The following is a 26,185-nucleotide window of genomic DNA, read 5'->3' on the forward strand; positions in this document are numbered from 1 at the left end:
TGAAATTAAGCAAAAGTACAGACCAAATCTGACAATGTTATCTAAAACTCTGTCCTAATAGTATGTCCTTCTTCCATGGACTAAAAGGACCAGAGGCAGTAAAATTCATTTATCTGTTCTCCAAAATTTTTATTGTCATTCTCCCCTCCCTATTACTCATAGATTGACTTCCTTTTAATGATGTTTTCTCATTTACATTGTTGCAGTCATTATGTATATTGTTCTGTTAGTTCTACTTTCACTCTGCCATCAATTCACACAAATTTTTACAAGTTTCTCTGAATTTCCTCAATGGAAAAAGTTCTATTAACTCATATGCTAGTTTTTGTAGTCATTCCCCAATCAATAAGAACCCATTTTATTCCAATTTTCTAATACAATTTTATCGTTACTATGGAATATATATTGGATCTCTTTTGGGAGGCTTGACTTCCTTGAGGTTTGTATTTAGTAATAAGATTTGCTGAGTCAAAGTGTATGGACAGCATAGTAACTTTTCTTGCTCAATTCTAAGCTGATATCCAGTTACAGTTGGACCATTGCACAACCTTACCAAGAATGCATCCATATGAATTACAGTTAAAATAACTAAATCTTGTATAAATATTCTGCTATGTAGACACTGGGCCAAATTGTCAACGAATTGAACTGTTCCTGTAAACATTCGTTTGAAAAAGTTTTTATACCTCTTATTAAGAACTAAAATAAGACTTAAGTGAAAGAAACATTTTTGTCAAAGAGCTCTAATTCAAAATAAGATGCAATTATGCATCTACTAATTGAAATCATATAATAAAAAGCAAGAACAATAGAGGAAGGATAAGACATTTAAATGAAATCTAGGTCCTAAGAAAACTATTCAAAATTTAAGCATACAATAATACAGAGGTACTTTTAAGTGTTTATCATTTTTGTTGTATTTCCTGTTAGCTATAGATGGTTCTCAAAAAAACCTCAAAGATGATATTTTGCAAGACTTAAAAAACAAGTGTCTCAACAGTTCCCACACAACCAAAGCAGAAAAAAATACAAAAGTATTTAAATTAAGGGAAGTCTGAATGTTACATGACGATAACAAAGTTTCCACAGTAAAGCCCAATATGTTACTCATTTCTGATTGATTTTATTTACAATTTACAACTAATTTCCTTTCATAAGAGATCTGAAGTTTCTTCTCATTAAAATAGCCATAAAAAATCTGAGATTCCGAAGTCAAACCAAAACATAGAGAAAAGGAAGATACCCTGTCTTTTAAAAGATAATATGAATGGAATACCAAAAACCCTATGTAATAACTATTTTTATTGATTATGTGATATGCATCTTCAGTCACTACATGGGGAATATGAAAATATATATTGAATGAAAGCCTTGATGTAGCCTATATTGTAAAAGTGACTGCCAGCGTTCCAGTCCCTGTGATCTCCGCGCCGCTTTTCTTGCCTCTGGTGCTGCTAATGCTGCCGCTTCCACTTCAACCCCGAGCCCCAACAGAGAGGACCCCCGGCTGTTGCCTTTGCTGAGATCTCAACCTCCAGAGACTGCTTCAGCTCTGCCTCTAACAATTTGGGTAGTATTCCCCTTTCTCCCTATTCTAGCCTTCCACAAGTTTCTTCTCTAAAGACCTAAATTAGGCAACCCACACAGACTCTACACGTGGGTATTTTCCTGAGCTTTTCTCCACTAACCCTGAGCCCACGTGGACGCTAGCGTCTGGACCTAGCAACTAGCGTTTACCCTTAATGGGGCCGAATGGCCTATTCAGACTTTCTTGTGATTAAGAACTAAAACTCAGGGGAAGAAATATTCACCCCATACCTGCTCAGAACTTTGAACTGAGAGCAAAGACTGATTATTAAAAAAAAAAAAAAAAAAAAACCTTAAACTCAGCAGAACTCAAACAAAAGAACCTTAAATTGAACCAGGGGTAGACTTTAAAACCTCGGAACTGAATGAGTTTTATTTCTGTTTTAGAGAAACTGTATCTTACTGTATTTTGCTAATTAGTGTTTTGTAAATTAATCTTGCTTATTTCGTTGATTTTCCTGTTACACTAAATCATTTTAAGTTAATGAAGTTTGTGGCTGCTAGATTAATTCTGTTGATGATTTTATTGTAACTCCCAAATAATGAGAAAAATCTATTAGAACTGGTAAGAGGTTTTGACCAGCTTGTTGATCTGATACTACTGGATTTATAGAGCACATGTCTTTTAAAATTTACTCTGTCTTGGTAATTGCAAAGAACCTTGAAAGTTTCCATGCTTAGAATATTACCTTGTAATTTTACAAGAGATCTTTTAACTTTTACTTTAAATCCTTAAGAATTGTTGTCTTAAAGGATAAAGCTTTTATATATTTTATTATAAGAAAAATTGTTGCCTTAAATGGGTAGAAGCATTCCTACCCAGGATTTTTTAAAACAGGAAGCCAAGGAGCTCCTGTATATTCTTAGCTGAGGATAATTATATCAGAAGGTTTCTTTTTTTAAATATCAGATTTTGCTATGGAAGCAATAACAGAATTTGTTGAGAAACTCTTAGCCAAGATTTAAAGTTGTAACAAGTAAATGATTTTAAATATTGTTTACTGTTTTAAAATGTGCTATTGGAAATTATGGTACTCTATCTGAATGTGCATTGTGAATCTGCTATTTTGTAAAACCCACTTTCTCTCACAGAGAATCTCATTTTTGGGTAACATAACCCTTCTAATTCTAAGCTATATATATATTTTTGAATTTTAAGACATTTTTTTAAATTAGAGCAACTGATTTTTCCTTTTTCTCATCTTGTACTGGAAGTACATATATAATCATTATTTATCCTTTTTCTGATTCTACAGCAAATACCTGAGCCTATAGGACTGTGATTAAATGCCTCTCTGATTCCAGAAGGGAATATGAAAGCCGTTAATCGTGCTAAAGAAAGCACATGGTCAGAGACTTGACTGACTAAAATCTGCATAAATTGCAGCAGTTCTATGCCAATACTTTAGGGCTTGGAAATTGGGGTTTCAGTCCTGGAGTTCCAGTCTTTTCTAAAACTTTAGAGGACGTGGGTCCCCTTGACTTAGATTCCTAGAAAGCACCTAAGATTGGTTATTTATTTGGCTCACTTCCCTGAAAAGCTGATAGAAAGCCAGATCAGAGAGAGACATTTTCCTTAAGTCCTGGCCCTGAATGGGTAATTGCACACTGCTGAATTCACTTTAATTAAGCCTTCATTCAAAGGTCTAAGTTTATTTTCCCTACATTTTTTGCACATTTTACATTTCATTCACAAGTTAATTTTTTCTTCTTTTTTCTTGAATTTTATTCTTTGTATTTTGCCATCCTTAGCTGACCTGAGGTAGCTTTAGAAAAAAAGGTGTGTTTAAGATTTACCTCACGGGGATATCTGTTAAGTTTTTTAAAATTCGATAATGTAAAAATATATGTATATTTAACTCTTTTAGGAGTAATTTCACGGGGAACTGTATAAATCTTAGAAGAAAATGTATGTTTTGTAATCTATAATGTAAAGTTTAAATTCTTTTGGTAATAATTTCAGGATAAGGATCCTACCATCTCCCCAGAATCCAGACGACAAACTTGTTTTGGTGAAGACACCATGAAGATGTCTGAAAAGCCTTCACTGTACCATGAAGACCAAATTTTGAACTTTGGGGTGCAGTTGATTGAACTATGGGGAGTTGAAATTGAGTTGTATATATTGTTTTAATTGTACACTGTTATACCAATAGGGGACTGCCCCCAAATTGGTTTTTTGTCAATGTGGCTAATTTTAACCATTTGTTCATCTATTTCTTTTATCCCCAAATTCCTGAAAAATTTTAGAAGTTCTCTATTTTTACAGGTCCAGCAAAGAAAAAGGACTAACCTTTTTTTTGCCGGACCTCACGGGGAATTGTAAAAGTGAAATTTGGGAGATGCTATCTAAAAGTATATATATTTTCTATGGACACGTGGAAATTGTCAAACTACATTTCCCGTGGTCCAACAGGTTTCCGGTTCCGGTTCTTTGGGCGTGGGGAGGCCTACGTCTCCACGCAGAAAAGAGTTTAAATCTCCTGGGTTAGGAGGGAGTGGGCTCTTGGCCAGCAGCCTCGGGAGGAGACAGGAGACAATTATGGCTAGGCGGCAGGTTTTGAATTCTTACAAGCGCGTGGTCTAATAACTTTATCTATCAGCATAGCTTTAATTAAAATACTAATTTTTATATTTATAGCAGCCTTTATCATTTTTTATATTTATAATATCAGATTATTTGCAACCCAGGGTGGATGGGAGAGGGAGAGAATCTGAATCTCAAAATGTCAGTAAGCAATTGTCAGTAATTTTTTCTGTAATTTAAAAAAATAAAATTTTGAAAAAAACTTATATAAGTAATCAATTACCTGAAACAGTGAATGGGGAAAACAGAATTCACTGATATATAAGACAAGAAACACATGAAAAAAGTAAAAAAAAAAAAAATTAACGTTAGTAAATCTAGGTACCCACTATCAAAAATAAGTGATCTAGAAAAAATGTTGAAGATAATTTTGGAATCGAACTTCCTAAAAACCACAAACAAAAAACCTGGATACTATATTTTAAGAAATCATAAAACTGCCTAAATCTAATAGAACCAAAGAGAGAAAAGAAAATAGAATCTCATCACCTCCTGAAACCCCAAAATGAAAAAACCCAGAAATATCAGTCAAATCCAGACCATCTAAGTCAAAGAAAAAATATTGCAGTTTACAAGTACTAAGAAAACATAATCAGGATTACACAAGACTATGTTTTAACAACCATTAAAGAAAGATAACCTTGGAATATGGTGTTCCCAAAGCAAAAGAAAAGTTTACAACCAAAAAGAATTCACCCCAAAAAACAGTATAATTGTATGGGGGTGGGAGCAAAACAGATCTTTAACAGAACATCAGGGGAAAAAATAAGAGTAAAATTTCAAGAATTCACAAGGAAAAAACAGAGATCATTGAAAACAGAATTGAAAAGAGAAAAATAGAACACATTATTTTAATTAGAGATTAATAACAGTTTATATATAGTGCTTTAAGGATTGCAAAGCACTGTATGTATGTGTGTATGTATATGTATTTAATCTTATTTGATCTTTAGAACAACCCTGTCAGGCAAGTATTATTATATCTATTTTATAGATGAGGAATCTGAAGCTGAGAATGGTTAAGTGACTTACAAAGTCTCACTAAAACTATTAAGTATCCAAAGCAAGACTTAAAAATTGGGTTTTCCTGACCCTGGTACAATTCTCTAGCACAACATCTAGATGCCTAGTGATGATCAGATTTCTTTTTTTTTTTTTTTTTAAATATCTACTTTGATATCTCCTCCTTTAGTGGAGAAGAGGAATCAGGAAGAATTTGAGAAAATCTGATGAGGAAAATATGTAATTAGTAATTACAATCATAAACCTGAAAAGGATGAACTCAACTAAAAACAGAAGGCAGCACAATATATTGGAAAGCAGAATCTAGCTCTGTGGTGTTTATAAGAAATATACTTGAAACAAAGACTCAAGAGTTAAAATCAGTGGGCAAAACCTAATTTATCATGCTCCAGTCAAATTCAGAAAAGCCTCAAACAAAGCAACTATAAAATGAGATATGGCAAAAAGAGATAAGCAGTTTAACTATATTACACTTAAAGACACCACAAATAATGAAACAATTGCTCCAAGTAGCAAAGAATCTAAATAATGAAAAGTTTAAAAGAATTAAAGTAAAAATGGAAACAAAAATTATAAGAAGAACAATGTGCCTTTTTCAGAACTAAACAAATTTAACAAAAAGATAAACAGGAAAGAAATCACAAAACTGCCTAAATCTAATAGAACCAAAGAGTAAAAAGAAAATAGAATCTCATCACCTCCTGAAACCCCAAAATGAAAAAACCAGAAATATCAATCAAAACCAGACCATCTAAGTCAAAGAAAAAATACTGCAGTTTACAAGTACTAAGAAAACATAATCAAGATTACACAAGACTACGTTTTAACAACCATTAAAGATATATATATCTTTGAATGTATAAGTCAATTATAGTATTCTGATAGCTACTAAATGAGAGTACCAAATATACATATTTCTCAGTTATTTGTAATAGATTTACTATGTGAAAGAAAATTATAAAAAATGAAAACAAAACGACACAACTAAATTTTTGCAATGCATCTAAAAAAGTCCTTAAGAGAAAATGTATGCCACTAAATTCTTTCATCAACAAAAGAGAGAAATAAGATTATTAATCAGGCATGTAACTATTTAAAAAATTCTTAAACAAATAAAAAACTCCAACTAAACAGAAATTCTGAAATTCTGAAAAACAAAGATAAAATGAAAACAAAAAAAGTAAAGTAGATAAAATGAAGAGCTGGTATTTACAAATAAAAAAGGTTTAACAGAATAAATTATTAAGTAATCTGACTAAGAAGAAAACTAAATTATCAGTTAAAATGAAAAGAAGTTTCACAACAAAGGAAATTATTTGAAATCATTTTGCTCAATTATTTCTTCTCTCTGGATTTCCATGACACTACTGTCCTTGTTCTATCTAATCATTCCCCCTTTTCCTTTGGCAGAGGTTCATTTGATCACACTATTGGAAGGTGTCTCCCAGGGCTTTGTCCTAGACTCTCAGGTCTTCTCCCTCTCAACTATTTCCTTTAGTAATCTATCAGCTATCAGCTATAAAAAATTCAATTATCATCTCTATGCAATTCATTCTCTTACCTACTTATTCAGGCCAAACCTAATCTCCTGACCTTCAAAAGTCTCACATCCACTATTACTGCCTGGATATTTCAAACTCAACATGTCTAGAACTAGACTCTATCTTCCCTCCTAACTCTCCCTTCTTCCTAATTTTCCTATTACAATGGATGATACTATCATCCTCCCTGTCACATCATCCTTGAGTCCTCACTCTACCCTCACTCAGGAAGACCTGGATACTCATTCTTTCGCATTCGTGCGTGCGTGCGTGCGTGTGTGTGTGTGTGTGTGTGTGTGTGTGTATAAGAGAGAGAAAATCACTCTCTTTGATTCTCCCACATTTCTGACCTTTTTTATTTCCTTTACCATTTATCATTTCTATCCTGTCCTCTAATCTTTTCCTCCAGGTGCTTCTCCTAACATCCCTATTCCTTTTAAGGGTACCACCATTCTAGTTATATGGAGTTTACAGTCTACATTTCATATTTTACCACTCTCTCTCTCAACTCTTCTCCAATATTTAATTAGGTGCGAAAGGCTTGTTGATTCTACTTTCATATTTCTCCCAGATAAGCCCTTCTCTAATACTACAACCTGTCTAGTACAGGGGCCCTGATCCATTTCTTGCCCGTACTATTATCGCAGTGGTCCCCAAATTTTTTTGGCCTTCCGCCCCCTTTCCAGAAAAAATATTACTTAGCAAAATTGCCCTGAAGTTCCACAGCAAGAGGGCAATATAGACATTGAAAGGATCCATAGATCACCCTCTACACTAGACCCAGAAAAGACAACGCCCAGGAATATAATCCAAATGTGGATCCAGGTTGCAGTCCCAGCCCAAAGAGGAATATTAGCACACCAGAGCTTGCAGTCACAGGGGACCCTGGTCACAGATCCAGGGTGGAAAAAAGTGCTTGTGGCAACTTGTGGTCCAGAAGTGCTGAAAATGTTAATTTAACATTTTTTTGTTGTTCTTGTTAAGCCATGCATTAACAGATTCATGGGATCATGTAAAATCCTTTTTCTAGTTCTTTGTATATGAAAATGTCCATGTTTGTTGAGTGTCAAATATATAATAAAAAGAAAAATCTAAAATAAAGATAAAAATAAAAGTCATCTAACTTCTATGGGTATTCTAAGAGTACAGCAAAATAAATTTTAAAACAAATATACCTTGCAAATTCTATGCTGCTTTACCATTAGATTTTCACTTACCAGGCTAATTCTCTAAAATGAGTCCATTTTATTTATTAATGGACCTTAGAATAAATTATTCAAATACGCTGACAGTAAAGTTGTACATAATAGAGCCACGGCTTAATAAATAGTCTTTTTTCTGTTCTTTATATATAAAAATGTTCATATTTATTGATGTTTGTCAAAATCACTAGGCAAAAAAATAGGTAGTGTAGTTTTGTCTTTGCCCAATGGGGGATAAAGAATTGTAATATAGACACTTTTTATTTTTAGAAGACAAAGAAAAAACTAGATTATTCCTTTGAAGTTGCCATAGCTACAAGTATTTCAGTTTTGTAGTTATTAAAAACATTAATCACAAAGTAAAGATAATCTTCAACAATATTTTTATTTTGGTAACAATATGTTTTTAGGCTATCACTTTAGTCTGTTACCCTTTTGCCAAGAATTTTTACTTAAATATATGAAATTATAAAGCATCATTGCCAACTAATAAAACACCTGGTATCAGGAAGTACTGACAATTTCTAATATAGCTAGCTTCTCAAAGGATGCTGTTAAGAAGTATGTTTATTGCTTAAAGTGCTCAATTTGTGAGACTGCATATCCTAAATGAAACTATACACAAATATTTCCCACAAGTTTTAACTTATTAGTCTAGAGTCTTTACTCTGGTTTTCCACACCTGGCTCAATCTTTCTGGCCTTTACTAGTAATTCTTTTGACTGCAGGGTTCAAAAACTGACTATCGGAAGTCCTTTAAATGTCCCCAGCCAAGTATGTATTTTTGAAACAAATTAGAATACAGAGTAATCAAAAAATATAAGATCACTGGGCTTACAAGAGGGGACCTGCCACCAGACTAATTATGTAATTTGATGTGTCTAACTTTTATTATAGCCCCAATTAAAACTATAGCTCTTTAATTCTTTTTCAAACTTTTTAGGTGCTCCATCCAGACCACCCTGAAATGGCCAGTAAAGTAAGGAACTAAATCATAATAATTCACTTAACTATTAAGCACAAAGAGACACCATTTTAATTCTTCTCAGATATTCTTATGTTTCCAAGATAAACTACCATTTGGACAATACTTCAATAGTCATATCCATAAAGATCATCCAACAATAGAAGAAAGTGTGGTGTCTTAACCACATTTGTACAAATAACCTTGCAAATGGAATACAATCAAACATGCTGTTTAAACATTGGAACTGATGGGCAAAGGGCAAAAATTCTTGAATAAATGATCTACTTACTAAACTTAAAAGTCAACAAACTATGAACAAATAAATAAAAGCCCAAGTCAGTAATAATAAGAGAAATGAAAACTGAAACAATTCTGAAGTTTCACCTCATACCACTCAAAAGGTTAAAGAAGATAAAAGATGAAACTAGTCAGTGGTGGAAAAGTCCTGGGGACTCAGATTCACAAATGTCTTCAATGAAAACTAAATTTTCTGGAATTTAATAATTATTAGAAAAAATAATAATAAGATAAATAGAACAAGAATAAAATAAGAATAAGAATAAACAATTCTGGAAAATGATTTGGAATTCATACCCCACCTCTCTGTAATGATCCCACTACTGGGTTTATACCTCAAGGAGGTCAAAAACAATAAGATGTCATATATGCCAGAAAGCAGCACTTCTTATGGTATAAATTTTTTTAAATGGAAACTAAGTAAAGGTTCATCTATCAGGAATAACTGAATAAATTGTAGCACATTAAAGGAATATTATTACATCATAAAAAATTATGAAGCGATGTAAAACAAACTAAGTATAACCAAAAAATAAAATGACAATAATGTAAAAAAATAAGCTGATTTTAAAAGTCAGGTACCTCGATTCTATCACTGGGAAATTTTATTATCTTGCAAGACAATCTGCCAGATACCCATATCACATTAGTATCTTCTGCTCCTCTGACAAGTGGGCAAAGTCATGGGCTCCAGAGTCTCTTTGTAAGAAGAGAACTTAACACAGTCTTCTCATTTTCAATAGATATACTGCTTTTGAATTTCTCTACCCAGCTCCAAGCCAGGTACCTTTTCTCTCTTCCCTTTTCAACTTCCTTGTGTATTGTCTTCTCCCATTAGTCTATAAACTCCTTGAGGGCAGACTGTCTGTATCTCCAGCACTTAACATACTATGCCTGGTGCATAGTAAGAACTTAATAAATGTTTATTGACTAACAAGTAGACTGATATTAAAATATAGTGACAAATCTCATGTCCAAACTGCTTCCCTCCTCGTGTTTGGGGGGCGGGGGGAGGACTAGGTGGCACAGTGGATTTTTTTTTTTTGCTGCTCATTATGTTTAATTTTAGTAAGTTTTACAGTCACCAAAATCATTTATAAATCAAAGAATATAATTTGTTCTAAATTTTAATTAGGCTACAGTAATTATAGTGGTTACCTTTAAATTCTCAAGAAAGTGACATCAAAAATAACAAATCTAAAACTTGACTTTAAATTAATATTGTAAAATACAAAAAAATGTCAAACTGGCAGTTTACTTTTTTTATCCCAACAAAAGTCTGCAAAATATAAAAACATTCACATTTAAGAGCATCAGGCCTGGAGTTAGACCTGGGTTCAATCTGACCTCAGCCACTTCCTAGCTGTGACCTTGGGCATCTGCCTAGCCCTTCTGTCTTAGAGTTGTTACTAAAGCAGAAAGTAAAGGATTAAAAAAATGTTAAAAGTTCTGATTTGCCCAAGGTCACACAGATAGCATGTGTGTGAGGTCAAATTTGAACCCAGGACCTCCTGTTTCGAGGCTTGGCTCTCTATCCACTGACCCACTTAGCTGCCTGGCACTATGCAAATCTTAAATCACTATATGATGCTAGCTATTATTTTTTATACCATCAAATATAGATTTTGCCAAAAGATTTCATTATCTTATTATTTAAATCACCTTTTAGTAAAAAAAAACAATTTACAAAGATGTTTTCATAGTTCTTAAGTACAGGAAATATCAAATAGATATATAAAAGATTGAAATTTTGCAGTACACCAAATACAACTAACTACAATAGCAAGAGCCAAAGTACCAAAAAAAGTAACAAATTCCTAGATCACTATGCCAAGCAATAAAAGAATCTCCCATTTCACAATAAAGTAAACATTACAAAGTATGGTCAAGTTTTTAGAAATTTAAAGTTCTTAAAAATAATATAGAAATATGAATTTTACATAATGGATGTGCACTTCCATCCTTTGCCTTTTACTTACCCTAACAAGTATTCACTATACTCATAAATATGATACACATTCAGTACTTAAGGCAAAGCATGTTCCCTCCTGCATAAAACTTGACTCTTAAGCAAGTTTAAGTGCAGCACAGAGACATTTCACTGTAACTAGAATGATACAAATCCTTGTACTAACAGTTGTGTTTCTAGTGTCTTCTTTTTAATTATTTTCAATTGATCCTTATATAGGCTTGTCTTTGCTTGTTGTCTCTCCTATTACATTGGGGGTTCCTAGAAGTGTGTAAATAGGAATTATGCTTTTACTTTTTTTGTATCCCCTGCCTTTACCAAAGTGCCTGGCACATAGTAGATGCTTAAAAAATGTTTTTTGACTAATTGGGAGATCTTTCTCTTTTTTCTAAGACCAGTCCTAAAAACTTTACCAATTCAAATGCCTTGGCACTGAACTTAAATAGCATTATTCATAAGTCAGGGGGAATCAGGTAAATACCATGAGTCAAACAATGTCTACACCAAAATAATTTGCCACATTATTTTTACTATTCTTCTCATTCATCATTTTTCTCCCATTTCCCAAACATATCACCAACTTAGTTCTACTGAAAAATATAAGAACAACAGAATAAAATTTATACAGGGGAAAGCTTTATTCACTGCCCACTAATGACTTTTCATTATCTAAATATATTTATTGGCAATCATCTTCACTGACTGCCTTCAATTTCTATCTCTTCTGTAGCATTGCTCAAATAATGCAAAAATATTCCCAACATCGGGTAACTATTTACTTATTTCCAAATCAAGGAAGAAAAATAAAAATTTTGCCCTTCCCAAAGCAACTGTGTGGTGATAATCCCTAATCAGCATTTCTAAAATTATACTGAATAACTTCTAATGGTTGGCTAATGCAAATTTATTAACAAAAAGACTGGACCAAGCTGCCCCAATGTTACCTACAGAAGTTGCAGTTCACCAATAGATTCCAAAAACTGTATCTAAAAACATATCCAAAATGTGATATGTTTTACAACTAATGGCAGCAGATAACGCATTAGAAATAACAAGTTCCCTTCAAAGGTTTACTCTGCGGTCTGGAGAGAGTTCTAATACACAAGCCCAATGATGTCAAAAATATATTCTAATAAATTCCTAAAGAGCAGAGACTGACTTGCTATTATTCATCTTTCTTTGTATTTTCAACTCATAGTATTGGTGCCTTACAAGAGGGGTGGAGCTCAACAAAGTTTGACTTACAATGTCTCTCATCCAAAAAAAGCCTTGGCAACTTGAAGAATGAGTCTACACACAAAAAGTTCTGGAAGGGACCTCAAGAGCCACCAGATCAGAGATCAGAGTTCAGCTGATGTGCAGAAGTTAAAAAGTTATTTACAGGGGGTCATTTATGGGTTAAAGAAATAAAAATTAGTAATAACCAAAACAGGGAGAAAAAGAGATGTGAGAAAACTCTGAAAATAAAAAAGCCTTGATCATGGAGAAGATGGAAGAGAAAAAACAAAAATGAAAATAGTCAACCAAACCAAATCTAATTAAATATTACCTAAGCAGAAAAGAGACAGTGATGTGTACAAGAACACTGTCCCTCTGGATTCTATCCCCAGCTTTAAGAACAAGTCACTAGAAATATTCAACAAATCACAAATCCTCACTTTTTCCCCCTATGTAACATAAGGATTAATAATGCTATTATAATATCATATTCAAGACATAGGATGTGTATGTGTGTGTGTATGTCATCCATGTAAAGCATTAAATCACAGGTTTTTTTTCCCTGTATTCTAAAACTAAGCCTCAAATAAAACTGACAACAGAAAGAAAGCCTATACATGAAACTGCAGCTTACTCTGTCTCTTTATGTATAACTGGCTTTTCTTTTTAATACAGAATTCAACAAAGATATTGAATAAAAAAATCATCACTAGAGGTGAAAATTAATTTACCCTATTATCATACCAAAAGTTAAGTACTCAATATCACAAAAAATCATCTTTAGTGTTTACATGAGTAAAGTGTGGTGCCAACTCAGTACATTTTAGAGAAAATAAAACTAAAAACATTTGAATTAAGCAATATATAAACAAAATGTCATTCATCCTATTACACAAGCAACCGTTTCCACACTGAGGAGGTTAGAAACATGGTACCCTTACTATCTTGAAAATTAGAATAAAAAAATTTTGGCCCTCCCTTTGTAACAAAGAAGTCTGAATTTTTTCTTTTTCTTTTTTGGGATGTTTACAGTGTATGTTTATGGTGTTAAAAGATTAAAAATATGTAAGACATCATACAGTAGTATACATATATTTTATACATTTCTGAGTTTATATTACTTTTTCTGTGTCGTCTGCAGCTTCCACAAAACTCGCCAAAAATTCTCATATAATTTCTTATGCCAACCTGAGGTACACTTAAACTGTGATGGGGAAAGTCACAATGTGGAAGATGCCTAATATGTGTGTGTGTGTGTGTGTGTGTGTGTGTGTGTGTGTGTGTGTGTCTATAAAAAACATAAACCCTTAAGTTAAAAGTTCAGTTATTCTAGATGCAGAAGGTTGCATATGTTATCAGTCAGTTATTTTGTCAGTTTTAAGTTTTTCTTTGTTACAAGAGGAAAGGTTCAACATGAGGAATATATTAGGAAATTACTAGTCTAAAAAACTAATAAGTCTTTTTTTTCAACAAATAAAATGTATTTATGTGCTTTTGTAGCTTTTGAATATAAAAGGTAATTAAGTTTGCTGGAATCTTACTTTAACATTCTGAGAGAACCCTAACAACTTTGCCTTAGTTCTCTTCAGCACCTTTCATTTCCCTCAAAAACAAAGGATATAAACAACTGGAAAGCCACTGGTTGCTCATGGGTAGGACGAGCTAACATAATAAAAATGACCATTCTACCCAAATTAATTTACCTATTTAGCGCCACACCTATCAAACTACCAAAAAACTTCTTTACTGAATTAGAAAAAACTATAACAAATTTCATTTGGAATAACAAAAGATCAAGAATATCAAGGAAAATAATGAAAAAAAATGTGAAGGAAGGGGGCCTAGCAGTACTAGATATTAAACTCTACTATAAAGCAGCAGTCATCAAAACAATATGGTAGGGGCAGCTGGGTAGCTCAGTGGATTGAGAGCCAGGCCTAGAGACGGGAGGTCCTAGGTTCAAATCCGGCCTCAAACACTTCCCAGCTGTGTGACACTGGGCAAGTCACTTGACCCCCATTGCCTACCCTTACCACTCTTCCACCTATAAGTCAATACACAGAAGTTAAGGGTTTAAAAAAAATATATATATATATGGTACTCCCAGCTGTGTGACCCTGGGCAAGTCACTTGACCCCCATTGCCTACCCTTACCAATCTTCCACCTATAAGTCAATACACAGAACTGTTAAGGGTTTAAAATTTAAAAAAAAAAAAAAAACAATATGGTACTGGCTAAGAGACAGAGAGGAGGATCAGTGGAATAGACGTGGGGTAAATGACATCAGCAAGACAGTGTATGATAAACCCAAAGAGCCCAACTTTTGGGACATGAATCCACTATTTGACAAAAACTGCTGGGAAATTTGGAAAACAATATGGGAGAGATTAGGTCTAGATCAACATCTCACACCCTACACCAAGATAAATTCAGAATGGGTGAATGACTTGAATATAAAGAGGGAAACTATAAATAAATTAAGTGAACACAGAATAGTATACTTGTCAGATCTCTGGGAAAGGAAAGACTTTAAAACCAAGCAAGAGTTAGAGAAAATTACAAAATGTAAATTAAATGGTTTTGATTATACAAACAAAAACAATGTAGTCAAAATCAGAAGGGAAACAACAAATTGGGAAAAAATATAACAAAAAACTCTGACAGGGGTCTAATTACTCAAATATACAAGGAGTTAAATCAATTGTATAAAAAAATCAAGCCGTTCTCCAATTGATAAATGGGCAAGAGACATGAATAGGCAATTTTCAGGTAAAGAAATCAAAAGTATCAATAAGCACATGAGAAAGTGCTCTAAATCTCTAATAATTAGAGAAATGCAAATCAAAACAACTCTGAGGTATCACCTCACACCTAGCAGATTGGCTAAAATGAGAGAAGGGGAGAGTAATGAATGCTGGAGGGGATGTGGCAAAATTGGGACATTAATGCATTGCTGGTGGAGTTGTGACCTGATCCAACCATTCTGGCTGGCAATTTGGAACTATGTTCAAAGGGCTATAAAAGAATGCCTGCCCTTTGATCCAGCTATACCATTGTTGGGTTTGTACCCCAAAGAGATCATAGATAAACAGACAAAAATATTTATAGCTGTGCTTTTTGTGGTGGCAAAGAACTGGAAAAGGAGGGTATGCCCTTCAATTGGGGAATGGCTGAACAAATTATGGTATATGCTGGTGATGGAATACTATTGTGCTCAAAGGAATAATAAACTGGAGGAATTCCATGTGAACTGGAATGACCTCCAGGAACTGATGCAGAGTGAAAGGAGCAGAGCCAGAAGAACACTGTACACAGAGACTGATATACTATGGTAAAATCGAATGTAATGGACCTCTGTACCAGCAGCAATACAAAAACCCAGGACAATTCTGAGGGATTTATGGTAAAGAACGCTACCCACATCCAGAGGAAGGACTGCAGGAGAGGAAACATATAAGAAAAACAGCTGCTTGAACGAAAGGGTTGGGGTGGACATGATTGAGGATGTAGACTCGAAACTACCACACCAAAGCAACTACCAACAATTTGGAAATAGGTCTTGATCAAGGACACATGATAAAACCAGTGGAAATGTGTGTCGGCCATGGGTGGGGGGAATGTAGGGGGTGAAGGGGAAAGTAGGAGCATGAATCATGTAACCATGTTAAAAATGAATATTAATAAATGTTTAAAATTAAAAAAAAAAACAAAGGATAATTTATCTAGACCTTCTCCTCAGGGGACAAGGAGCAAAAAGAAGGAAACTATGTATCTGGACCTTGGTTAAGAATCAAATGCAGGGCCTCTGTACTCCAACTCTAGTACTTTTCCCCCAGTACCATAATGCCTCCAGTTGTTGAAAAACTGATTTTCTTTCTTCACAGCTGGAATTTCTCTTAAATTTCTCTTGGGTAAAAAAACTCATGTAGTACTACCTTAATAAGCAAAATTAAGAGTTGTCTTTGAAAGCAACAAATAGAATTTTCTATGTTATGCATCAATCAGAGTTTAGGTAGTTAAACTTAAATCACAACTACCACAAAGTCAAAAAGTCAAAAGCAGTAACAATTTTAGGCCTAAAAATAGAAGCCATACTTCCCAGATATAGTTAAAGAAATCTGAGTAAGGTTCACTTACCATTATCTTCTAAATCAAGTAAATTATTGTCTTCTCCATAAATAAATCTATCTACCACTCTGGTAATTTGTATTAACGCATCAAAAAAGAAAAAATACTTGGCATTAGTCTCATAGGGGTACTAAAAAAAAAAAAATGCAGCAGCTTCTCCATGGTTATATACCTTGCCTGTGACTCATCTCAACTACTGATAGTATTCCTAGTAGTTATATTATAATATAATATAAATTCTCTCCTTTCTTTTCCTTATTAAACACCTCATAATGTCAAATACGGAATTTGCTGGTCACCACAATTACAACTCTTTGTTACTTAAACAATTTTTTTTTTTTTTTTGGAAAGCCGCCCTGGGTATTGTGCCACTATGAAGGCCCTGTGTCCAAAAACAAAAGCAAGATACAAAGAACAAGGAAAACCAACAACAGCTGCACAATTCAGTAAACAGGGTCCTTATTGACCATGAATTGATGTCACCTCTTTCTGCTTATCCCAAAAGAAATACATCTAGAATTCATCAATGCAATGAGCTTCTTTTTATGTTTGTTTCTACTTTTCCAATTGTACAAAAAAGAAAGCAAATAAGAAAATAGCAGTTTTCTATTTTCAAGTTATAAGACATATTGCTACTATATTATCCTCTACTTTTCCCTGGATTACTCCTACCTGAATGGAGCTGGAGGAAGTCAACAAATCATGCAGATTGAGTTTACTACAAATTTATGTTATGTAACCTCAGATGAGAAACAGTTATAGAATAGCAGATAGAAAGCTGGCCTGGGAACCAGGAAGAAGTTCAAGTCATGCCTCTGACATGTACTGGTGATATATATATGTGTGACATATACTGGAAAGTCCACTCAACTTCTCAATACCTTTAAGCCATTCTCTCAAATTATAAGTTGCAAAGAAAGTGCCTACCTACATTGGTAGAGGGAGTTTCCCCCTCTATCTGTGAAACTGCAGGTCTAGCTCCCCTCCTTTCTATCACTTAATCTCAGCTGGGCCTCCCCTATTGAAAACGGAAATATTCCTTCTACTCCTCTTTATCTACTACTTATCAAAAAGGCTATTCCAAATCTTCTCTTCAGTTCTCCAGCCTCCCTCTCAGGTATACCCTTCTCAGTTTACAGCCTCACAGGAGACAAAAAAAGCTAAGGCTATTTCCATAAAGTTCCCTCTTCTCCCCTTTTCATCTCACATCCCTCACTATATCTTCCTTGACTACAAATGCAAAAATGGCCCTCCTCCTTGCAAAGGCCAACTTTGGTTATAATCCTACAGGAACTCTTGATTTCATCCTTTCCAATCTTTAGTAGTCATCCTCACTCTCTAATCTTCCATCTCCTCCCTACCTCCTGACTTCTTCCCTGAGGCTTACAAACTTCACTCCCCCAGACTCCCTCACTAAATTCTACCACCTTGACTAAAATCCTAGATTCTTCCTCCTCTTTTCTGCTAAACTTAAAAAACCGGTATACATTTGGCAACCTCGTTTCCTCTCTTCTCTGAACTATCTGCAATCTGGCTTCTCACTCCACCATTCAACTGAAGCTCCTCTTTCCAAAGTTACTAACAATCACTTAATTGCCAAATCTATAAACCTTTCTCAGGGTTCATCATTCTAGATTGGTCTGCAGTATCTGACATGTGATCATCTTCTTTTCTGCACTTGCTCACTCTGGAAGACTCCTACAAGCCTCACCACTCCTCAGTCTCTTCTGCTGGATATTCATCTATGTCACACTTACCACTCTTCTCCCTTGGAGCCAATATTGACACAGTATTGACTCCAAGATGGAAGGTAAGGGTTTTATTAAAAAAGAAAAAAAAATATTTAAGTTCCACTAATACCCAAACTCCTAGAGTCTTCTTGATATGTTTTCATCAAGGAAGGGAAACCAAGATTTCAGAAAATCATTAACCAAATTATCATAATGTATATGATAATAACAGCAACATGTATATTTGTCTACCTCTAAATAACTGAAAACACCTATTTTTTGTTCATTTTGCTCAAATCTAATAGGAGATAAGAATTTTTCTATGTGCTTTATTCAATAAAATTGAAACCTGATGCAAAAAAAAAATTTAAGTTTCATGGGGGCAGGAACTGTTCTTGCTTTTTCTTTACATACCCTAAGTTTAATGTGGTGCCTGAAACATAGTAACTGCTTGATAAATATTGTCTGAGGATTTTTCCTGCTCTTTTTTTTAGTTTTTAACTGGAGTCACGTATTATGGCAATAGTGATACAAAAAGGGATAGCCATTTTATTATTTTTTTAAGCAAGCATATAAAATGGAGATTCATAATTTCATATAAAAGCTTCTTTGTATGTTCTGTTTTGCGTGTAGAAACGCTTTTTGGTGTTTAAGTTCTGAATTTTTAAGTTTCTAAAAAACTGTTGATTGATTCAAGCACAAAATGGTTGTATCTGTAAGCAGACTAATTTTAATTTGTCCTACTTTTCCCCCCTTTTTATCATAACTATCTGGTCTTCAGTTTTGAGGAGGATCTCCCATATTATCTCATAGAGTGACCCTAACAGAAATTCGCCAGCCCATACTAATTTGAAAGAAGTCTACTGTGATTAACAAATTCTACATTAAAGTATTGACTTGCCTTAGGAAAAAAAAAATAAAAAAGGAATAATCTTGTAATCCAGACTCTAACTCAGTCTCAATACACTACAGAAAACTAGCTCTCAAAAGTTATTTTAAAATGAGTTTTATTAAACTCAGTGACCAAAACCTTGGGTAAGCAGAAGTCATCTAGATTTCATAAAATGTTAGTTATATGGAGGCAGCTAGGTAGCACAATGGATAGTGCTGAACTGGGCAAGTCCCTTCACCCTGTTTGTCTCAGTTTCCTCACACAGAAAATTAACTGGAGAAGGAAATGGCAAGTCTTTCTGATATCTTTGCCAAGAAAACCCCAAACTGGTTGACGAAGAGTCAGACATAACTGAAAAAAACTGAATTATATGATATTATTAGTTATCAGGAATTACTGATATTAACTATTTAAATATTTATTTGTTTAAATACTACCTATTTTAACCTATAAGTCAATAAGAATCTAAATACTAAACTAAGTGTTAACTACTTACAGAGATTGCCTCAAGTATCTCCAAATTCAATCTATCCACTATTCAGCTGCCAAAGTGATTTCTCTAAGCATGGGACTGATCACATCACCTTCGGTTCCCAGTAAACTATAAGTCAATAAGAATTTATTAAGCACTTAATATGTGCTAGACCCTGTGCTAAATGCTTTGGATACAAAGAAAGGCAAAAATGGAGTCCCTGACCTCAAGGAACTCACATATTTTAATGAGGGAAAATTTTACATGTAAGGAAAGTAATCTTGGAGGAGGAGAATGAGGAAAAGGGAAGAGACAGGAGAGGTCCCTTGTAAAAGGTGGTATTTGATCTGAATTTCAAATAAGGGCAGGAAAGGCAGGAAGCAGAAATAAGGTAGGAGAGCATGGGAATGCCAAAGAGAACAACTTGCCACAAGAATTTGAGTAAGGCTATCAGACCTGCACTTTAGTAAAAACCACTTTGCCAGCTAAGTGGAGGACAATGAAGTGGGGAAAGATTTAAGGCTGAGAGATCAAGCATGGCACTATTTCAGTAGTCCAGGAATGCAGTTTTGAGTGCCAATATCAAAAAGTATCAAGATTTTATGACAGTAGAAACAGGGTTTAATAACAGAGGTGAGTTCAAGTATGGATTCAAGAATGACACTGAGACTGTAGGGTCTAAGTGACACTGGGAATGATAGTTATCATCCTCCATAGTAACAGGAAACCTGAGAAGCGAGGTGGATTTAGGAAGAAAAATAATTAAGTTCTGTTCTGGACATGTGTTTGAGAGACTACAGAACATTTTGTTTGAGATGCTTTTTTGGTCCTGGACTAGAATTCAAGAGATGGATGATGATGATGATGATGATAATTTATATAGTGCTTTAAAGTTTGTAAAGAGATTTAAACATGTTATCTCATTTGACCCTCACCACAATCTTGAAAGGTAGGTGCTATTATTATCCTCATTTTACAAAGAAACTGAGACTTGAAAATTTCAAGCAACTTGCCTAGGGTCATATAGCCAGGAGTCTGAGACAGGATTCAAACTCAGGGCTTCCTGACTCCAAGTTCAACACTATTTATTCTGTCATACAAATGTCTTCCTATAAATAGAGAATTACTGGTAGAGAAAAAAGCTGGACTAAGGGCAGCTAAGTAGCTCAGTGGATTGAGAGGCAGGCCTTGAGAAAGGAGGTCCTAGGTTCTGACCCCAGATACTTCCTAGCTGTGTGACCGCTGGGCAAGTCACAATCCCCACTGCCTAGGCCTTCACATTTTTCTGCCTTGGAAAGAATATGCAGTATTGATTCTAAGATGGAAGTTGTGTTTTTTTAAAGAAAGAAAAAATAATTGGACTAATCCAGGATAAATATGAAAATTGGCATTAAAGTCCCTTACAATCTCACCCTTTCCAGTCTTCTTATAATTTATTCCCCCCCCTGTAGGTACCCTTAAGATCTAACTGCATTGACCTTCTTGCTGTTCTTCACACAGGGCAATCCATTTCCCAACTCCCTAACTTTTCACTAGCTCTCTCTGATGCTTGAAATACTCTCCCACAATTCTGCCTTCATACCTCCATAGTATACTTTAAGATAGTTCAAATAACTCTTACTTCCTACCTAGAATCTTCTCCCTCAACTCCTCCTCCTGGCTTCCTTCAAGACAGCTGAATTCCAACCTTCATCAAGGAGCCTTTTCCTTTCTTCCCACTTTTACCTCCTTCTTCTTTCAGTTTCTACCTTTCCATTTAAATAGTAATATCTAGTATTTGCATGTTAAAAGTGAGCTCTAGGAGTACAGGACCATGCTTGGGTCTTTCTTTGTATCTCCAGTGCTTATTAGCACAGGACCTGGCACATAAGTACTTCATTCACCCCACACATACAATCAATAACCAAATCTTATCATTTCTACCTACACATCTCCCTCCTCTCCACTTAAAGAGCCTAGTTCAGGTCCTCATCACCTCCTGCCTAATACTAAAATAACCTTTGAACTCTTGCTGCCTAGTCACTCAGCCAATCCAACATATCTTCCATTCAGCCACCAATGTGATTCTTCTTCTAAAGTGTAATAAGTCTGACCAATTCATCACTCCCAGCTCAGGCAACTCCAATGACTCTCTATCATCTCTAGGATCAAATATAAAGTCCTCAGTTTGGCATTTTTAAGCTCATCATTACTGAGTAGCCCCTTCCTACCTTTCCAATCAACTTAAACTCAACCCTCTCAAGTATTCCAAGATTCAGATACAATGTGTCTGTTTACAATTCTTCAATCACAATACTCCATGCCTTGGCAATGGGTCCACCATGATTGTAATACTCTGTTCCCTCACCTCCACCCCATTCTTTCATTTCCTTCGGGACTAAACTTTCTAAACTGCCACTTTCTAGAGGAGGCCTTTCCTGGTCCCTCCAGATACACTTCCCTTTTCAGATTATCTTCACATATTCTGCATATATCTCAAATGTTCCAAGATATTTACATGTTGTCTTTCTCCATTAGGATGTACACTCCAGGAGAACATGGGCTACAATTTTTGTTTGGAGAATTTATTTTTTTTTTTTGCCTTTCTTTGTATCCTCAGTCGTTAGCACAGTGCCTAGAATACAGTAAGCTTTAATAAATGCTTCTCTATTAATTGATGATTGATTGCATGTAACAGACAGCAAAGTTGTTATGTATAATTACACCAGAAAGAGATAATATAGTGAGGAATGCTATATTACCTTTTACACAGAAAACAACAAAAACTATTGCAATTTTTTCTTCTGTAACATGACTTGTAAAGGACCAACTGCCTTCTTGTGGTCAAACACTTCCCAGGTCCCTCCTTAAAAGAAAAGGACTTACAAAGATCTAAATGTATATGGAACATAATGTAGAAACAAAAACTTTTCAAACAGGTCTTCTTAAACTTTAGCATAGGCAACAGTTTCCCTCAAAGCCAATATTCATGTCCTTATAGAGAGGAGATGCTTGGGAGAGAAACCACAAGCATACAACACATTTTATCAAGTGCCAGAGCAAGCCAGGAACAGAAAGTAAAGTTTTAGTACTCATTACCCCATGATAAGGATTTGATTAAGGATAAAAAAGCTAAACATGGGATACTAATGAATTCTTGAAATGTTGGAAAAAATATTGTCACTTGGGAACATAAATATTTTTGGCACATGGTTTATTTTAATTACCCAGTTCTTGGAAGAAATAAGTACCTTATTAAGGATTTTAAGACATTAAGGATCTTAAAGGAGAAAGAAAAATATCTTTTAAATTCTATTACCACAGGTTAATTAGTTAAAAACTATTTTAAATCAGTTAACTGTCACAAGTAAACTTCATAACTTTCCTTTAGTGTATTGAGAAAGGGACAGAAGATGAGGAAAGCACAAAAAAAAAAAAGAGAGAGAGAAAATGGAGAGTTTGAATTGGATGATCTTAGTTTCCCTCACATCTCTGAATTTTTTATATACATTTTAGAGAGTTCTCTTGTTTACAGTATCCTTCTATTTTAAAAGTTCATTCCCTAAGAACAAGCTGGCATATTTTAAAGAATTCAAGGAAAGACAAATAACACATACTACATGTATCAGCTACCTAAAAGTATTGTTAGCTTTTTTATTACATGCTTAATCTCAGGTAGGATAAGTATGAATAACTCAAGGCAAAATAAAAGCTAGGGGTTCATAAGTTTGGGAGCTTATTCAATATGCAGATGATACCTAAGAAAAATTATCCTCAACTATTAGACCTCAAGTGCTTTAAAAAGTTCTATCATTGGGAGCAGCTAGTTGGCTCAGTAAATTGAGAGCCAGGACTGGAGACAGGAGATCCTGGATTCAAATCTAATCTCGGGTATTTCCTAGCTGTGTGACAAAGAGCAAGTCACTTAATCCCCACTACCTAACTCTTACCATTCTTCTGCCTTGGAACCAATTGATTCTGAGACAGAAGGCAAGGTTTAAAACTTCATTCCCTAACGGTTACTTGGGCCACAGTCATTCTACAATCAATACTCTCAGGTAAAGCAAAAGTGAAAAAAGATCACGCATTCACTACCAAGTTATCAATCTAAATTTCCTTCAACTGGCTACAATTATTGACATAGTGCCGATAGTTTCTGCAAAAACAAAGAAAAATATAACATAAGCAAGAGATAAATTTAGCACCTAGTTTAAATAACTCACGTACTCAAGAAGAGTTCTTCAAACATTTTTTAACAAATAAGAACACTTAAAACAATCCATCAAGTTTCACAGAGTCCTAGTCTAATTGAAATAACAGGAAAAGCATGACATTTACTAGATGGTAATAAATTGTATCAAACTTAAAAAAAAGACCTACTTAAAAAATAAAACTAAGGTTCTTATTTACACTAATATAAATTTTTCCTATATTTTCAAATATAGTATTTAAAATTCATAAAGATGTTTCACAGTAGATTGTAGAAAGACCTGCAGATATACAAGCTGATCAATATAATTTGCCTTCGGTCAAATATACAAACTATTTATTACCTTTAATCCAAAGATTAACCTTTCAGCAGTGGAAGTAAAATTTGTTAAATTATATGGGTAACAGCTGGATAAAACTCTATTTTCAAGCTTTGTTTAAAAAATATCAGGTACAGTAGTCTTCACAGCTTCAAACTTGAGAAACAATAGATTTCTGAAGGAATCTTTAAATCAGTCTGATTGATTTTTTCACTCCTTGCAAGCTACTGTCTAATTGAGGCCAGACCTGTAAAGCTCCAATAGCATCCAGGAAATGACTACACTACTGGGGCTGAAAACACATCAAGAATTTGGACTACTAATTTTTTTTTAAAAAATGAGACTAAAGCTGGTCATTAAGCTAAAATATTACCTCAAAAAAAGAAAGGAGCTCTTTACTATTCTGACATTAAAAAAACTTTTACTCTACAACCATATCCATATCTTCTAGACAGTGTCAAGTACGGTTCTCTGAGGCCATCCTCCACCTTCTGACATATTTGCAAAAGTTCATTTTTAACCAGATTAAACAAAACATAATCAAGTTTAAATTTACTTTGTATTTCATCCAAATCTTATATGTCCTTGGACACTGACAGGAGAACCTAGAAGGATAGCTAGTTTCCTGCCTTATGAACCTGTTAGCAGTCTAATGTCCAACAACCAAAATGGCAAGTTTCTGCCATACCTTTTTACAAAAAAAAAAAAAAAAAACATTAAGCGTCGAGGAGAAATAAAAATACAAAAGCCAAACCATGAGAAAAATAACCATATAGAGGCTCTAAACTAAGCAACAATTATTTCCAGTTAAGGTGTGCACTACAAAACACGAATGGAGCCAGTATGACAAATGGTACTGGTGCTGGGAGCGTTAACAACCACATATATGCCAAGAAAATACAGGCCAAGAACTGTTAATAACAGCAAGCCTGGGCTCTGAAAGGTGCATAGCATAACATCAAAATACAGGATTTCCGAATGCCATTTTAACACTAGTGGAAGAGAGAAGGCAAGTGCAGTAAAAAGGCAAAGGCCAACGTCTGCAGGAGAATGTAACATAAGATCAGGATCTTGTGGCAGCATCAGCTGTCCAGCCTCATCTCACCTCAAACACACAACTTAATTTCAGGGTGTCCTTATCACTGCCAGCAGCAAGGAGGAGAAGGAGGCGGGGAGGAGGGGGAAGCGAGAGTGGATGATGATAGTGCACAGGAGAGAGCTCCCAAGTGACAGATAAGGGCCCAGAAGAAGCCCGAGAAAAGAAGCCCCGATAAGAGGCGTTTCTACCGACAAAAGGAGAGAGCTTTGGCAGCATTCTTGCACGAGAAGAGAGACTCACCGCTGCCACTTAGGTTAAGGAACCAGGCAGGAGGAGACATAGGACTAGGGGACGAGCTTAAAGAAGCTGAAAGATTGGGGGGAAACGAGAAGAGGGATTTCCCCTAACATTTCCAAGAGAACATCATCGGAGAGGATGGGCAGTCTCCTTCCCAGTCACGAGTGTAGGATTCCCTTTCCTCAGCGATAAGGCCCCAATACCCTCGCCAATCCCCTCTCGAAGGGGAGTCGGCCCCTGCTCTAAGACTGCTCGCCCTCTCAACCTTTCCCTCAGACGGACAACGCTCCCTCACCTCTTGCTCCCTGAACTGTGGGGAAAGGGGGTGGGTGTCCCCTCTCTCCTGTGCCCTCCCCAGGCCCGGCCCCTCCCCCCTCACCTCTCCTCAGCGCCTCCTCGTAGCTGAGGAATCCGATCCGTGACTCCTTGGCGCCCATACTCCCTTCATCCCCTCGGCCGGGGGTCGGAGCCTGATAGCGCCCCCCGTCCCTGCTTTCTCCTCGTCGTAGTCCCCGGTGACGGTGTCCTCGTCCCCCGTCCTTCCGCCCCTTCGAGGCGCACCCACACACGCACACACTAACAAGTGCGGCTCCTGGACCGGCGGCTCCTCCCGGCCGCCGCCAGTACCGTCGCCAGTCCAGCCGCTGCCGCCGCCACTGCCGCCACCGCCGCCACCGCCTCCATGCTGAGTCACGTGACCCCGCTCCCACACTCCCCCCGCCCCCCC

At 35.4% G+C, this 26,185-nt stretch overlaps 1 protein-coding gene across 1 annotated transcript in view; it reads right to left on the reverse strand.

Moving 5' to 3' along the window:
• Window positions 1-26,106, reverse strand: part of USP32 (ubiquitin specific peptidase 32) — a 282,076-nt gene extending 255,970 nt beyond the window's left edge. The window contains exon 1 of the mRNA XM_044676716.1: window positions 25,838-26,106. Coding sequence (XP_044532651.1) covers window positions 25,838-25,895 — 58 coding nt within the window. The 5' untranslated portion in view covers window positions 25,896-26,106. The remainder of the gene's footprint in view (window positions 1-25,837) is intronic.
• Window positions 26,107-26,185: the final 79 nt, after the last annotated feature.

Source organism: Gracilinanus agilis, chromosome 4 (genome assembly GCF_016433145.1).
Source record: "Gracilinanus agilis isolate LMUSP501 chromosome 4, AgileGrace, whole genome shotgun sequence".
Taxonomy (NCBI): Eukaryota; Metazoa; Chordata; class Mammalia; order Didelphimorphia; family Didelphidae; genus Gracilinanus; species Gracilinanus agilis.